At 39.9% G+C, this 17,067-nt stretch overlaps 1 protein-coding gene and 1 pseudogene across 4 annotated transcripts in view; one reads left to right on the top strand and one right to left on the bottom strand.

Moving 5' to 3' along the window:
• Positions 1 to 17,067, bottom strand: part of Oxsr1 (oxidative stress responsive kinase 1) — a 122,030-nt gene that overhangs the window by 79,932 nt on the left and 25,031 nt on the right. For 3 of the 4 annotated variants that reach the window (XM_087216642.1, XM_004835252.4, XM_021259963.2), the window contains exon 3: positions 7,427 to 7,535. In XM_087216642.1, the coding sequence (XP_087072768.1) occupies positions 7,427 to 7,535 (109 nt within the window). Of the gene's footprint in view, positions 1 to 7,426; positions 7,536 to 10,376; positions 10,482 to 17,067 lie in introns of all 4 variants that reach the window. The other variant, XM_021259966.2, reaches the window with a different exon arrangement.
• LOC101714545 (protein numb homolog pseudogene) lies at positions 2,615 to 4,960 on the top strand (annotated as a pseudogene).

Raw genomic sequence — 17,067 nt, 5'->3', positions numbered from 1 at the left:
AGCCCTCTTTCTTGTTTTTTATTTTGTGAGGGTGTCCCTAAGTAACCAAGTCGCTCAGGCTGTGCTTGAACTTGCAATTCTCCTGTCTCAGCCTTCCAAAAGAATAGCTATGGAATGATTATAATGCCAACATACTCAGGGAAATTTTAACCATGATGTCCACTGGGCTAATAGTTTGTGTCAGTAATAGGCTGGGGAGATGAGTCAGTGTTAGAGCACTTGTCTAGCATGTGCAAGGCCCAGGGTTCCATCACCAGCACTACCACCAAAAATTAAAGGGGCATTTACTATTCATTTTATTAATTAGTTTATATAATTTGGCTGAAGCAACTGATGAGAAAGTATCCTACACAGGGCTGGGGATTTAGCTCAGTGGTGCCTTGCCTGCCTCACAAGCCCAAGGTCCTGAGTTCGATCCCCAGTACCAAAAAACAAAAAACAAAACAAAAAAGAAAGGTCCAGGGATGTAGCTCAGTGGTGCTGCACCTGCCTGGCAAGCACAAGGTCCTGAGTTCAATCCCCAGTAACCCATACAAAAGAGAAAGTACTCCACACATAAATATGTATGCTAACTCTAATCTGCATTTTTTTCAATTATTCAAAGGAATTATCATGAGCCTCATCCAAGAGTCCTCTTACTCTCTGCGTTGGTTGTAAGGCCCCATCAGTTCTCAAGACACACCATTCCTCCATCCTGATTCTATACCCTTTTCTGCAGAATGTCTTCTATTTAGAACACGTCTTCTACCCTGCTCAGATATTATCTCCATCCCTCATTTCATCTGGCTAATTATTACCTCTTCTCTAGGTCTCTGCTGGACATCACCTCCTGAGGGAAGCCTCTATTAATCCCAGATACCCAGTTTCCCTCAATAAGGTTAAATTTTCACGGAACTTGTTCCCATGACACCTGATTCTTCTTTAAATCAATCTACACACTTGTAATTATTTAACTTCTATAAGGTCCGTGAGAACAAGGAACTAACAATTTTATCCACCAATGTAATGGTGTTTAGTAATTATTTAATCAACAGTGTTTTAGTACACTGTAAATCCTGATCCTATTTTTTAAAATTGTTAAAGTTGAACTTGGTTCTAGTTTTTGTTTTCTAAATATTTTTTAATATATCTTTTCAGTGTAAATGTTTATTTACTTTATAATAACAAAAGCAAGATTCCATTTCCCGGAAAGATGCAAAATTTTTAACATTTAAAAAGTTTAGATGTAAAGATTATGAGGGTTTCTAAAAATACAAATAATTCTAAGAGTTATGACTGGGGCATGCCTGAAAATTATCAGGAAATTCACTGAGCACTAGCTTGGAAAAACTGGGCACAACTCCAAGAGGCCAAAGAGAAAGAGGGACCAAGAGCTACAATTAGAAGGAAATTCACTCATTCACATGCCCTGCCATTTCTGTGATTAGGACATACACTCACTGACAGAGGGGTAAAAATCCTTTAAAAATAAAAGTCAACCTGCTTCTGAAGTAGCAGAAAAGATGGGCTAGAATAAAGGAATGGGTGAGAGAATTATGCAAACAATTCCCACTCAGCAGAGGACCTTTCTGCAACAGTAAAAACTTTGTATTATACATTTTTGTAAATTAAAAACAAAAAAATTATGCTATGGGTGACCAATAACAAAAGATATAGCATTACCTAATGTTCCTAAATCTGTCCATAATGAAAGAACCATGCTTGACCACCATCTTGAAAGGTGGCTGGTGTTAGCAAGGCTTCCAACAATCATATGCACAGAACCTTTAACAAAGCAATCCAGTTTCTCCACTGTGTCACAAATGGGACTGAAACAAAAAGGTGATTCTGGCTACACTGAAAAGCATCAAATATCAGGGAATATTACTACTAATGACTAAAAACTCTTGAACACTTATCACATGTCAGCACAGTGGTAGATGCTTTATATATATCATCTTATTTACTCCATATCAACTCAACTTATCAAATCCAGAAAGGCTTCCTTACTTACAGACAAGAATAAAGGTTCAGAGTTGAAACAGTTTCCCCAATGACAGATTTGCTCAGTACGAAAGCTGCAATTTCATCTAACGATGACGCTTTTTTCCTCACAGCATCACTAGGGAAGTACAATATTTAGTGGAGTATTAAATTACAAAACAAGTAGGGATTCTCTTTTCTGTAACTCTGTTCTAAGTGGAAAATCACACTCTCATACAATATACATACTAACACAAATCAAGCAGCATAAGGATGAGAAGGCTAAAGTGGCTCCATCACTCATAAATCCTACCAATCTTGCCACACGTTTCAAATCCAGGCCTTGGTAAAAAAGACTAATTTATTACATGGCATACGACTTTCAGATAATCATAACAAAATGTTCAATTTATCTGTGCCATAGGTCCACTGTGTGCAATCAGTAACATTTGTATTTTATTGTAAGGATAAAGTAGAAATAATTGTGTGTGCATATATACCACAGAATAGGTAGGTATATACCTACCTATGCTATATATAAAGCATATATGTAATTATGTTAATATTGAGGACCAAGATTTTTTCTATGTAAAAGTGATTCAAGTGTAATATTAAAGAAGTCTTATAAGTAAACTGTTAAACTTGAAATAAATAGGTATGATATGGGGTGGGCCTGTTGTCATGGGGGAGGTGGTGGCACTTGGTGGCTACTGGCAGCCGAGGTAGTGGCAAAGGCATTGGAGTTGGTCGTGGGCAGCGGCAGATTTGGGATTTAAGCAACTTCTTCCAAAGAAGAGTACCAGTGGAGCTGCTGCTGCAGCCCAAGATCTTGATCCATATCTGTAGACTGGAATATTGGTGGGGCAGCAATCCAAGACACCTCACTTGGATTGATGAGGAAACTGAGGCTTGAAGTTACGAAACTTGTCCAAAATCTAAAGTGATACGGCTTCTAATGGGGACAGCCAAGATTCAGAGCCAGGTTGTAAAAATTAAAATGAACAAACTACGCCAAAGCTTTAGGAGAAAGAAAGATGTTTATGTTCCAGAGGCCAGTCGTCCACACCAGTGGCAGACAGATGAAGAAGGGGTTCACACTGGAAAATGTAGCTTCCCAGTTAAGTACCTTGGCCATGCAGAAGTTGATGAGTCAAGAGGAATGTACATCTGTGAAGAAGCTGTAAAAAGATTGAAAACTGAAAGGAAGTTCTTCAAAGGCTTCTTTGGAAAAACTGAAAAGAAAGCAGTGAAGGCAGTCCTGTGGGTATAAGCAGATGGACTCAGAGTTGTGGATGAGAAAACGAAGGACCTCATAGTTGACCAGACAATAGAGAAAGTTTCTTTCTGTGCCCCAGATAGGAACTTTGACAGAGCCTTCTCTTACATATGTCGTGATGGCACCACTCGGCGCTGGATCTGTCACTGTTTCATGGCTGTCAAGGACACGGGTGAAAGATTGAGCCATGCAGTAGGCTGTGCTTTTGCAGCCTATCTAGAGCGTAAGCAGAAACGAGAGAAGGAATGTGGAGTGACTGCTACTTTTGATGCCAGTTGGACCACTTTTACGAGAAGGGTCATTCCGTGTCACAACGGCCACAGAACAAGCAGAAAGAGAGGAGATTATGAAACAAATCCAAGATGCCAAGAAAGCTGAAACAGATAAGACAGCTTTCTGCTTCATCAGTGGCCTCTGGCAACACTGCCTCGTCCCCGTCCTCTCCCACTTCTCCCATTTTGGACACCACTGTCTCTTTGGAGATGAACAACCCTCATTCCATTCCACACCGCCATGCACCGACTGAACAGCTTGCTCGCCAGGGCTCTTTCCAAGGATTTCCTGCTCTTAGCCAGAAGATGTCACCCTTTAAACGCCAACTATCCCTACGCATCAAGGAGTTGCCTTCCACTATGCAGAGGAAGACCGATTTCCCCATTAAAAATGCAGTGCCAGAGGTAGAAGGAGAAGCAGAGAACATCAGCTCCCTATGCTCACAGATCACCAATGCCTTCAGCACACCCTCTGGGACCCCTTCTCATCTGCCCCAATGACCAAACCAGTGACAGTGGTGGCACCACAGTCTCCTGCCTTCCAAGCTAATGGCATTGACTCTGCCTTCCATGTGCTTTCTGCTAAGCCAGCCCATACTGCTCTAGCACCCATAGCAATGCCTGTGCATGAAACCAACCCTTGGGCCCATGTCCCTGATGCTGCTAACAAGGAAATTGCAGCCACACATCCGGGCGCCGAGTGGGGCCCATCCTCTCCAGATCTCCAGGCTGGCCATAGACGCACTCCCTCAGAGGCTGACCGCTGGCTAGAAGAGTCCAAGAGCGTCTGGGCCCAGCAGCCCCAGGCCTCTGCTGTGCCTCTGCAGCCAGTCCTGCAGCCTCCTCCACCCACTGCCATCTCTCAGCCATCACCACCTTTCCAAGGGAGTACATTCCTCACCTCTCAGCCTGTGCCGGTAGGTGTGGTCCCACCCCTACAGCCAGCCTTTGTCCCTACCCAGTCCTATCCTGTGGCCAACAGGATGCCCTACCCAGACCCTAATGTGCCTGTGGTGGGCATCACCCCCTCCCAGATGGTAGCCAACGTGTTTGGCACTGCAGGCCATTCTCAGGTCACTCACCCCCATCAGTCACCCAGCCTGGTCAAGCAGCAGACATTCCCTCAGTACGAGACAAGCAGTGCCACCACCAGTCCTTTCTTTAAGCTTCCTGCTCAGCACCTCAACGGTTCTGCAGCTTTCAATGGTGTAGACGATGGCAGGTTGGCCTCAGGAGACAAGCACACAGAGTTTCCTGTAGGCACCTGCCCAGTGGATCCTTTTGAAGCCCAGTGGGCTGCATTAGAAAGCATGTCCAAACAGCGTACTAATCCCTCCCCTACCAATCCTTTCTCCAGTGACTTACAGAAGACATTTGAAATCGAACTTTAAGCAATCTCTATGGCTTATGTATCTTGTCTGTATTTAGGCAAAAGCAGGGGGTGGAGGTCAAAGGGGACTTTGTCTTCCCAATCAGTATACTTTTCACTAATCCCAAAGGTCCCAAAGAACAAGTTCAAGCACAGAGTGCAGTGAGGGGTGACTTGAGAAATATGGAGAAAGTCATTCCTAGCAAATACTATCTTACAGTTAGGCTAAAGTTGAGAAAATATTGCCCTCTGTACTCTTCCTCTCTCACCCCCTTATAAATCTCTGGCAACAGAGAGGCAGAAGTACCTGAACAGGAATCTATTCAAAGCACATCTACTGGAATATAAAACACAAAACGGAAGCAAATCTCCCTTTATTTTTGAGGCCACTGACCTGCCTCCTCCCACAGTACAATGGCCTTCTAGAGTGGTTTGGGCTCGGGCTGGGAGGGGAGACAGGCTGTGGTGCCTGGAAGGCACAGAAGCAACTGCCCAGCAGGGCTATTTGGGGGGTATAAAAGCTGAGCTTCCATTTTGAGTAACAGAATAAACAGATATATATCAAAAGCCAAAATCTTTTATTTTTATGCATTTAGAATATTTTAAATAGTTCTCAATATTAAAAAGTTGTAAGTAATCTTGCCAAAAGTAAAAGGGTTATTTGTAAGAAATTGTACATAAGATTGATCTATCATTGATGCCTATTGAAGTAAAAAGGGGTGGACGCTGCAGGCTCGATCCCTAGCTTGTTTGCCGTCATTGTAAGTAGCCCATTGCAACAACAATCATGCTTATGACCAATAGACACTAGGTTGTAGTTTTTAAAAATTGAAAGCAGTATTGTCCTGGTTTTAAACCTCTGAAATTCTAATGTCATTTTAATGGAATCAGTCTATGCTCTAGAGAGAATACGTATTATCTTTTACATATCGTTGGAATTTCCTTATTAATCCGTTAACACTAAGGTGACAGTGACATCTTCACAGAAGGGAACGCAGGTTGCTGTGTTGGTTTGTAATGTGGGTCTTGTCCTTTAAATTTTGTTCCCACATTTTGTGGGGATGAGGACCTTGGTTTTCATTAGCTTTGTGTGCCCCTACCCGCCGCCCCCTTGGTGAGACTATCCCATTGCCAGCTGCAGCCACTTGACCTCGGGTAACATGAGATCCCATCTCATTTTTACTTTTGAATGTTGGCCTTACAATCAGATGTAAGTTATATATATATATTTGTTCTGATGAGAATTTATAATCTGCTTTAACAAAAATAAATGTTCATGGTAGAAAAAAAAAAACTTGAAATAAATAAATAAACTTGAATTGGAAGTATTAGCATCAAGTTGTGACTTGTGATAGACTATATTTTTAAGCTCTAGGAGCACTGATGTAGTAATAGCAATAAGCATCCCAAGTATCTAAGTTGTACTTTCTAAATATCATTCCCCAGGAAAAAAATGGCAGAGCTACTTATAGCCTTCACATTTTGGGGGTCTGAAAAAGTATAAATATGAACCTGAGAAACAAAAGGCAAGGCTATAATCAAAGACCAATGGGTTTATGTCAAAAGGACACAAGCAGATACTCATGGGTCTTCCACTAACAAAACCTGGGACAACCTGAAAAGCAAAACAGAGTATAAGTGACTGACACTGAATATATAAAAAGCCTTGAATCTATAATGATACTCAAAAAAAATGAGTGCCTTACTCACCAACTGGATAAAGAAAAAAATTATCTTTCATTTGCTACCACTGAAGATGATTACACCAAATTCTTCCTTTGATAATTCGTTCTTTAAAAAACAATCATTAATCCTGCCTCTTCAGCAGTAACTACAGAATAGACTACTTAAAGAGTTGATAGGCAAAGTTCCTCTTCACAGAAGAATGCCAGTTTATACAAGAAATGATGCAATCAGAAAAATCACCTGATGACTTAACTTATTCAGACCAGAACTTTCAATGGATGCTAGAATCATTAAAGATTTATGAGGAGCTGGATACTCACAGTATCAAAGTTATCACCTCACAGATCACTTGCTAGTTGCAAAGGGTAAGAGTTAACTTTTCCATGAAGAGGCCTGTCTGTTGTACTTTTAAGTAAACAAGATTAACATCGCTATTAAAGATACAACCACATAGTAAATACTTCCTGATGTGATGCAGTATGAAGTGCACGACATCACCTACCAAGTATTCTGCCTAAAAAATTTAATTTGAGTTAAATCAAGCCTTTAGATCTAATTTTAAGTATGCAAGAAATAGAGGATTATAGCGCAAATTAAACATTAAAGAAATAATCAGATAAATCCAGAATGTGGGACATTCTACAGCATAACTGGAAGCAAGGAGAAAGGAGGAAATCACCCTAAATGAATAGAGTTAAGAGGCTAACAACCAAATCCAATGTGTCTCAGTTCATACACTAGTATCCTTAGGGATTCAGTATCTCCTCCAATGCAAATGTCCATAAAACTAAATCAAGATAAGAAGAAAATTTTTATTAACTTTTTAACTCATAAAATAATATTTTATTGTATTCTACTTACCTCCACTTAGCAGCTTCATGACCAGCCATAACTCATCTTTGACCACAAAAGATGTGTAGTAAGATACAATATTAGGATGATGGCATTGACTCATGGCTTGAATTTCTTTCTACAAAGAAGAGAAAACATGACAATTCATTATACGCAAACTCAAAACAAACACTGCAAGCCAGCAAATCCAGATCTGGGGATTCCAAGACTATGTCACAACCTGTCTTAGATCCCCATGGCCTGATCTGTTTAAGAATGATTAAACCAAAAAAACATTTGATTTTCTTCAGTCCATTCTGACTACTCCTTCCACTCACTATCCTAGCAATCTTTGAAACCAGGCATATGCACTATTTATCACACCCAGCACAGCACCACAGAGGCCTCCACTGGGACATGTATTTTTACTTCAAGGGTGTCAGTGAAAAACCACTTGGGAAATCTGGTTGTTTGGAGACAGGGTCTCCCTATGTAGTTCAGCATGGCCTTGACTCACTATGTACCCCAATGGGGTAGGGCCTCAGCCTCACAAATGCTAGGATTATAAGCATGTACTCCCATCCATGATCAGCTTCTTTTTTTTTGGTTTAAATTGATGTGTTTTTGTTTTCGTTTTTTGAGACAGGGTCTCACTATGCAGCCAAGGCTGGCCTCAAACTTATGGCAATCCTCCTGCCTCCACCTCCTGAGTGCTGGTATTAAAGGCATGTACCACCACTCTCAGTGTGGAAATCTGATTTTATAGTCACAGAGAATAATTATGAATAAACTAGAAGGTAGGTTTTATGGGGGTTTTTTTAAAGTATTATTTCACCTCATTTTTGTGAAATAATTAACAATCCTCACACTAAAGAGAAACATACTGGGCCAAGTACAGTAGCACATACCTGTAATCCCTGCACTTGGGAGGCTGAGGTGGGAAGATCACTAGAGCCCAGCCTGGGAAACACAGTGAGAACCATCTCAAAGAGGGGAGAGGGACGTAATAAAACATGACAAGATCATAAACTAAATCCAGAATAGAAACCTGAGCCAAAAGTCTAAGCCTATCCTTTATCAGTCTCTGAATTTAAATTAGATGTGGAAAGACAAAATACCTTCTAAATTCCTGAGTAAAATAGGGGTCTTGTTTACTTCTCTGGTCTCATTCCTACTCCATTCTGACTCCAGTCCTATGATCCAACAACAGAAAACTTCAAATCTGGACCTTTCACCCTACTGTTACCTCTGCCTCAAACACACTTCCCCCATCATCTTTACCTAACTCCAATTATGCCTTCTCATCTCAGTCTAAGTATTGATTCCTCCCACGTCTCCAGATGGAGTTAGGTATTCTTTCTCTTAGCTTCCAAGCAACCTGTGCATCTCCTCCCATCACAGCATATAATGTACTGGATAGTATGTTGTATGCTTATTTGCTTGTCTCTCCCTGCTATGTTGAGAGCTACATGAAGGCAAGTACCTAAAAGTTGATTCCCAACCACTGTGGAACTTATCATATTATACTGTAATTGCCTATTTCATGAAAACTAAGACTATTCTTGGTACTTACTATTGTGCCTGGTACACAAAGCTCCTTAAATATTTGTTGAATGAATGAAATTTGTTCAGTAAGATCAATTGTGTGAAAGTTGCCTATAAGCCCTGATTCATAAGAAGTGCTCAATAAATCCCAGTTTTCCTTTTCTCATCTTTTCTACTTAAATGTAAATTTTTTTATGGCAAGAACCTTGTTATACACATTTTGCAGCCCCCAAAGTCATCAGCACAGTCTTCTGCATTAAAAACTAGGTAATTATGAAGGAAATAGAAGGAAGAAAGCAGTACTTGCCTACAGACAATTATACAGGATTTGAACAGATAAGATAAATATGTATAAGAGGAAACACAGAAGAGTATAAGTAGTAAAGATACTAAATATTAAATGTTGCAAGAACCAAAAGAAAAGAACAGTTAAGTAGGTAAGTGTAATTAAAGAAGTTTTTATAGAAGAGGTGGGAACTGGATTTAGTTCTACAGGATGTGGGGAAATTATAGTAGTACAAAGTGAGAGGCACAGTGATTTTTAAATAAGATTAAATATGTAATATATATTTAACACAATCAGTAAACCTGTTTAGGGTGGGTAGTTCATGTTTTCTACAGACATTAAGTGCCTACCATACCAACTATATGCCAGTTCACTGGAGAAACACGTTTCAAAAAATAGAAGCCACACAGAAAGCTTTGAAGTTTACTATAACTGACACTGATACATGAAAGATAAGTGGGATTTTTAAGGTTCTGAACATTTACTTGATATCAGATCATAAAAGACCCTGTAAATGTTTAGACTTTACCATGTGCCAACTCCCCACAATGAATGTAATATTATATATTACAAACATGTACTAAAAAAGTTTTTTAAAAAAAGAAAAAAAATTTAGACTTTATACTAACAATACTAGGTAATATACAATTCTAGGTAATGATATAATGTATATTTCTTAGTATAGATCACCATCAAAAAAGTTTTAAAGTTATTGGTCAGGACTATGGCAAAACATACTAACTAGACTCTGTCTCTGCTCTCTTTCTCCTCTACAATTCTCTCTGTAAACTGTTACAGAATAATCCACTACCACAGCTATAAGCACAAAGAAGAAAACCAAGCACACTGGCAAATCTACAGCTCCAATTTTGCAGAAATCTGAGATAGGAGGACTGCTTGAGCCCCAGAGTTCCGGGTCAGGCCAGGCAACATGGTGAGAACCTGTCTACAAATAAAAAAGATGACTAGCAAATGTTGGTAAGCATATAGAGAAACTGAATCCCTCATATTCCTAAGAAATTATAAACAATACAGTCACTGTGGAAAACAGCTTAGCAGTTTATCAGAAAGTCAAACATAGTGTTACCAAGTGATTCAGTAATTCCACACTTAAGTATACACTCAAGATGAGTGAAAACATACACTTACATAAACACTTGCACAGAGATGCTCATCACAGTATTATTCATTAAAGCCGAAAAGGAGAAACATCCCAAAGTCCAACAACTGATGAATAAGTAATGTGTAGTATACCTGACAATAAAATATTATTTAGCAACAAAAATAAAAAACAGATGTATACATCTGGACAAACTCTAGAAACATGTTAAGTGAAAGAAGCTACACACAAAAGGCTAGATATTAAAAGGCTAGATATTATGATTCCATTTATGTGAAATGCACAGAATAGGCAAACCTACACAGAAAGGCAAATTAGTAGCTGCCTATGACTGAAGAAAAAAGAATAACTATGAATGGGAGGGGAGATTCTTTTTGCAGTGATGAAAATGTTCCATTCTCAAGGGAATTTAGCTCAGCTGAACTGCGCCTGCCTTGCAAGCACAAGGTCTTAAGTTCGATCTCCAGTACCAAAAAAAAAAAAAGAAAGAAAATGTTTCTCAATGAGACAGAGACAGCAGTAGTACTTGTGGACATACTAAACAACAAAACACTGTACACTGGGAAAAGGTATAAAAAGAAAATCGGGGGGGGGGGGCGGCCCACAGGTACAGTACTGGAGATTGAACCCAGGGCCTTTGCACTGAGCCACACCCCAGCTTTTTTATTTTTTTTATTCAAGACAAGGTCTCACTAAGTCACTAAATTGCCCAAGCTGGGCTTCAACTTTTGATCCTCCTGCCTCAGCCTCCCAGAGTACTTGAATTACAGATATGCACCACCATCTCCAGTGAAAAGGGTGACTTTCAGGCTGGGGATTTAGCTCAGCAGCATAGTTCCTACCTGGCAAGTGCGAGGTCCTGAGTTAGATCCCTAGTACCAAAAAAAGGGGGGGTGACTTTCATGGTACGTGAATTTTGTATAATAAAGCTATTATTTCTGAAAACTGCTATAAAACTAAACTTTTTTTTTTTGTCTTTTGAGCCAGGGTCTTGCTATGTAGTTCAGGCTGGCCATGAACTCACTATGTGGCCCAGGCTGCCCTTGAACTTGCAACAATCTTCTTGCCTCAGTCTCTTGAGTGCTGGAATGACAAGTGTGCACCACCATGACCCAGCAGAACTGAACTTTTTAAAACTCAGTTTAAGGAAGTCATTTCCTAGTTTAAAAAAAAAATGCTTCAAAGACACTTCAGAGAGACACTCTGAGGGTTATAATCAATGGCAATACCATCAGGGTGGTGACACCCAATTCCCTTTGAGTTCACACCTCATAGCCACAACTTACCCTGACATTATCCCTCTTAAATAAAATCCTAATTCTTTCACCTGTAATTTTTTTCTTTAAGGTCTCTAGGCTCTCAGCTCTTCTTTCCTACTCTCAATCCCTGCCTGGAGGTTCCTCATATCTGCCAGTTCAAAGTCTATCCAACCTTGATGGGCCAGGACATGAACATCTCCACAGGGCCGGCCGGGGGTTTATTAGCTCAGTGGTTCCGGCACCTGCCTCACAAGCGCCAAGGTCCCAAGTTCGATCCCCAGTACCAAAAAAAGGAGAACATCTCCACAAACTTAGCATTGCACCATGAATCAATCACACATTAGATTCAGCCACCTCTGAAAAAAATCCCACCTATAACAGCATGAGGCTTTGCGGGAATATTGAGACACAAGCTATAACAGTAAGCGTGACCTGGAAAGATATATCTCCCTTCCCATTCCTCCCTTGATCTCTTTGCTTCCTCTCCACCATGCAGTGAACAGCTCTCCTCCACCAGGCCCTTCTGCTGTGCCATCCTGCATTGGAGCCAGCCAACCATGGACTGAAACCTCTATAAACTCTGAGCCAAAATAAACCTAAGTTGTGGGTTTCAGGGGTTTTGTTCCAGCAATAATGGAAGTAACTAAGACAAATTCTGGTACCAAAGAAGTGGGGTCATTGCTGTGATTATATCTGACCATGTGATTCATAAGCCTTTGGAACTAGTTCATGGGAGGAGTTTGGAAAGGTTTGGAGATGCAAGCTACAAAACCCCTAGAATACTATACTACATCTGATCTTAGCCAAAAGGTCAAGAAGTGACTCCTAGAATGCTGTAAGTTGAGCTTGATGAGTGATTCATGACCAGAACGTTGACAGAAATGCAGACTATAAAGGCCAGGCTGAGGAGGTTTCAGTTAAGAACAATGACTCCACTGGCAGTTGGACTCCAGGCCATGTGTGTTTATGCTGTAGGAGAAAATTTATCTGTTTTGTTCATGTCCTGAGACTTTGTAGGAGACTGAAATTAAGGGCAACAGACTAATTAATCAAGCAGAGGAAATTCAAGGAAGCCCAACATTCAGTCTGTAGCATGGATACTGCTTGCTGTTTTTAGCAAGATCTACTGTGAGAAACATGACCAAAAAGCCCATTTAAAAAGTTTTCAGTTTCCCCAGAAACTGAAGTGCCTGTAAAGTTGGAAAAGAGAATTTGGTTGCTGAAAAGATCACCATTTTTAAAAAGCTCAGTATCTACAACAGGACAATCAGAAAATGGCTTAAGGGCATGTCAGGAATCAGCAAGGCCCCACCCATCACAAGGTCAAAATTACAAAAGTGAAAGACTGCTTTGGGAAGAGAGTCCCAGGGCACAGTGCTCCAGAACAGCCACTAGAAACAGCCACCAAGGAAACTGGTTTTTTGGGATTCCATTCACAGTGCTTAGCCATTCAGGCACTCAGAGGCCCCTAAAGTCATGATGCCAAAGGGTCTGGCTACTGCTTGAGCTGGCACCAGACCATGGCTTCATCCCTGTGGTGCTGTTTTTACAAGCATGCATAATCCAAAAGTTGTGGATTCAAGAAGTCTTGGGGCTGGGGATTTAGCTCAGTGGTTTCGCTGCCTGCTGTGCAAGCAAAAGGACCTGAGTTCGATCCCTGGTACCAAAAAAAAAAATCTTCCACCCAGATTTCAAAAGAAGGCCTGGGAAGCCAGGCAGTGTACCCCTGGGAAGGCAATGTATGAAGCTGTCTGAAGCCAAAAGTGCAGTGAAGACCCCATAAAGTTGGAGAAGCCACAAGGAGTAAGCAAAGCCAGCCCAAGAGAGAAGTTCTTGTAATCACTGGTAATGTCATCGAGGTAGTGACACTAAGCCCCTTTGGAGTTCACATCTTACCACTTTTGGCTAAGATCAAGTGTGGAGTTCATAGCTCATGTCCACAACTTATCCTGGGTGCTGGACACACAGTTATGGGATTTAATGCTTGCCCTGCCAGATTTTGGTCTTGCTTTTGTCCCATTGGTTTCTATCCCCCTATTTCTCCCTTTTGGAATGGGAATGTTTACACTCTGCCACTGTATGTCAGTAGTGTTTAATTTTCTTTTTCATTTTCACAGAGGCTCACCCAGATTTTCAAAAGAAGGCCAGGGAAGCCAGGCAGTGTGCCCCTGGGAGGGCAATGCATGAAGCTGTCTGAAACCAAAGTGCAGTGAAGACCCCATAAGTTGGAGAAGCCACAAGGAATACGCAAAGCTAGCTGTTAGGAGGTGGGGTCTGGCTGGAAAAGGTGGGTCACTGTGGGCATGAGCTGGAAGGATATAGCTCCCTTTACATTCTCCTTTGATCACTCTACTTTCCCTCTGCCATGTCTTGCTAACGTGCTGTCCTGCCTGGGAGCCAGCTGATTATGAACTGAAACCTCTACACACTATAAGCCAAAAGAAACTTTTCCTAAAATGTTGGTGTCCGGTATTTTGTCCCAGCAACAAGGAAAGTAACTAAGACAGCAGGCAAGAATCTTAACTCTTCAACTAGAATGTGAGACTCTTGATTTAAAGAAAAACATTTTAGGGCCGGGCATTTAGCTCAGTGGTTTCGCCGCCTGCTGTGCAAGCGCCAGGACCCGAGTTCAATCCCCAGTACCAAAAAAAAAAAAAAAGAAAAACATTTTAAGCCTCTTGTTCCCCTAAGATGTTTGTCCTAAGAATCTCATTCTAGTATCTATCATATTAGAAAAAAATCTCAAAATACTGCATACTGTACTCTTTTTAGAGAAAAGCCTGTGAACATAATCTCAGAGATTAAAAAATTTAAGATTCGATAGCTGATTTTCCCATCATTCTTGGCAAGGGTTGTCACATGTACAACATTTTGACAAGATAAGGGACTAATACACTGTCTCTTCATTAATAATTATCATAGGTTGAAGCCCAGCTTCCATCAGCACTCTTCGGGGAACCTAGACTACCCTTACTATATATAACAAAAATAACTCTGGAAATAAATTTTAACATTCCAAAATTAAAATTTAATATGTTGGTTTCAAAAATTTTAAGGTACGCTTCACATCTCTCAGAAATAGAGTCCCTGGCCCTTAGATCTTAGTGTCCTATAAACTAGGTCCTAAGGTTACAAATAAATCGGGTAACATTCATATTCCTGAAATTTCTTTGGGTATAGTGGAATTTACTGGTCTGCATCCCCTAAAAAGCCAATTACTTTAAACTTGATTTATTAAAAGTCACTTTTCCTTTCTTTATTTCCTCCCTTATACTGTGTGTCCATACTATATTTGCAATGTAAAAGCTGACTGAAATATTTCAGTATATTTAGATGTCTAACCAATTTTTTTCTTCTGATAAATCTAATTTGTGTTCCTCTAAAAGGCTTCAGTATAATAAAAAATTGCTTTCAAGAATGTTATATATTTAAAAAGAGGTGTTCTATTTTTGAACTAAGATTGTAATATAAGATTGTAAGATACTATACTATACAGAAAACATCAGATTTGTCAGAAAAATCTGATTTTTAATATAGATTCTGCCTCTTCATACATGATTTACTTCCCTCATCTATAAAATGGAGCTACTACCTGAGACGTTTGAGGTTAAAGTACACTTAAGTGCCCAGTGCTAAAAGATGTTTGTTATCATCATGTAAATTTAGTTAAGCTATTTAAAGTGGGACCCTCAATTTCTTTAGTCATAAAACTTTTATTAATCTTGGCATTATTCTTGTGAATTCCATACAATAATCAGCACATGACAGATATTCATACTCGGCTTTTCAAATTTCAGTCTTACATGTAGGTTTAAATCTTTGTTTTGCTTTAACAGAATTACTGTATAATTTACAGACTTCTTTTACTATCACTGCAGCTTCAATGTCCAAACAGCACTCTAAAGTACTGCTGGCCAACTGTAAATCAAACAGGATTACAATTAACCTCTTCTTGCAAGTGTGTGTTCTCTCACCAAAGATGACACGACATCACTTCAGCAATACTCCTTCAGCTCTTACACACGTTACCAACTCCTAAAGGTATACATTTGTCTCATCTGCTACAAGTTCAATATAATTCTACAACCTCTTTTTGTTTCATTTTAATTATTCCCTAATACCCCATGCAGACAATTAAATCCAACTTGAGACAGTAGAGGACTGGGGGTATATAGTTTATTGGTAAGCTGCTTACCTAGTATGTGAGAATCCCTAGGTTTAATCCCTAGCACCGAAAAAAAAAACAAAAAATTGAGGCCAGGTATGGTGGCATACACCTATAATCCCAGTACTCTGGGAGGCTGAGACAGGAATATCACAAATTGCAGGCCCACCTGGGCAATTTGGCAACTTAATGAACCCTTGCCTAAAAAAAAATAAATAAAACAGAAGTAACTTTCTACAAATATTGGCAATGGTAGGAAAAGTTCTGGAGAGGCATAACATCCTAGTCCTAATCCTCGCCTTTTCTATCATCAGCTGTATATGCTCTTAAAGAAATTACTTAATAACAGTATGAGCTTATTTTGTATGACAGTTTACAACTTTCAAATAACATTATCATTTGGGTCTCAAGAAAAACCTTACGAGGTACCCAAAGCAGGTATTATTTTTTTCATTTTAAGCCAAAACAAAAACAAAAAAACTGAGAATTTAAAACATTCAGGGACTTTTTAAACTATCTAATTTTCCTTGCTGAACACTTATTACATTCTTAAAACTATTTTGAGTGTCACAGAGCACAAAAGTAGTACACGGCACCTTAATGCCACAGAACATCTGTTAGAGCTCCTGATCCTCAGGACTCCTCCTTCTTCATTTCCACATGGTTTAGAGAAGCCCATGGGGGAAGGGTGGCACACTATCTCTTCCTGCATCAAAGGTCACAATACAAATTGGTACCATGCTTCTAGGAAGCCAAAACCTTTTTGGGGAAGCGGTACTGGAGATTGAACCTAGGGCACTGCCCATGCTAGGCAAGTGATCTACTACTGAGCTACATCCTCAGCCCTTTTTTAATATGTATATATTTTTTTAATTTTGAGACACTCTCTTACTAAGTTGCCCAGGCTGGCATCAAACTTGCAATTCTCCTGCCTCAACCTTTCAAGTAGCTGAGATTACAGATATGTACCACCACACCCAGCTCGAAAGCAAAGCCTTTGAAAGCATATTCCATTTAACACAAGAATCACAATTCCATGATATTATTTAAGGAAACAAAAAAGCAAGCATTGTTTATACCCATGGTGGTGAAGCTATGGCACACGTGTTATTGTCGTGTATTTCTTTTAAGACAATAGACATTACTGTATGAGTCGTTTTCTCTAAACTGAAACCCCAGTATTCAGGTTTAATTGCAGTGTTGACATTGCAATAAATAAGTGGGTTTGTAGTTTGGGCACTCGGTCTCTAAAAGATTTGCCATCACTGGTTTATACCAATAAGAAAAGAGAAAACA

The sequence above is a fragment of the Heterocephalus glaber genome, unplaced genomic scaffold (assembly GCF_053883595.1).
Source record: "Heterocephalus glaber isolate CG9 unplaced genomic scaffold, H.glaber_assembly_v1.0 deba00000122, whole genome shotgun sequence".
NCBI classification, from domain to species: domain Eukaryota; kingdom Metazoa; phylum Chordata; class Mammalia; order Rodentia; family Bathyergidae; genus Heterocephalus; species Heterocephalus glaber.
The sequence above is the reverse complement of the archived record's forward strand: the minus strand, read 5'-3'. Positions and strand labels throughout refer to the sequence as shown.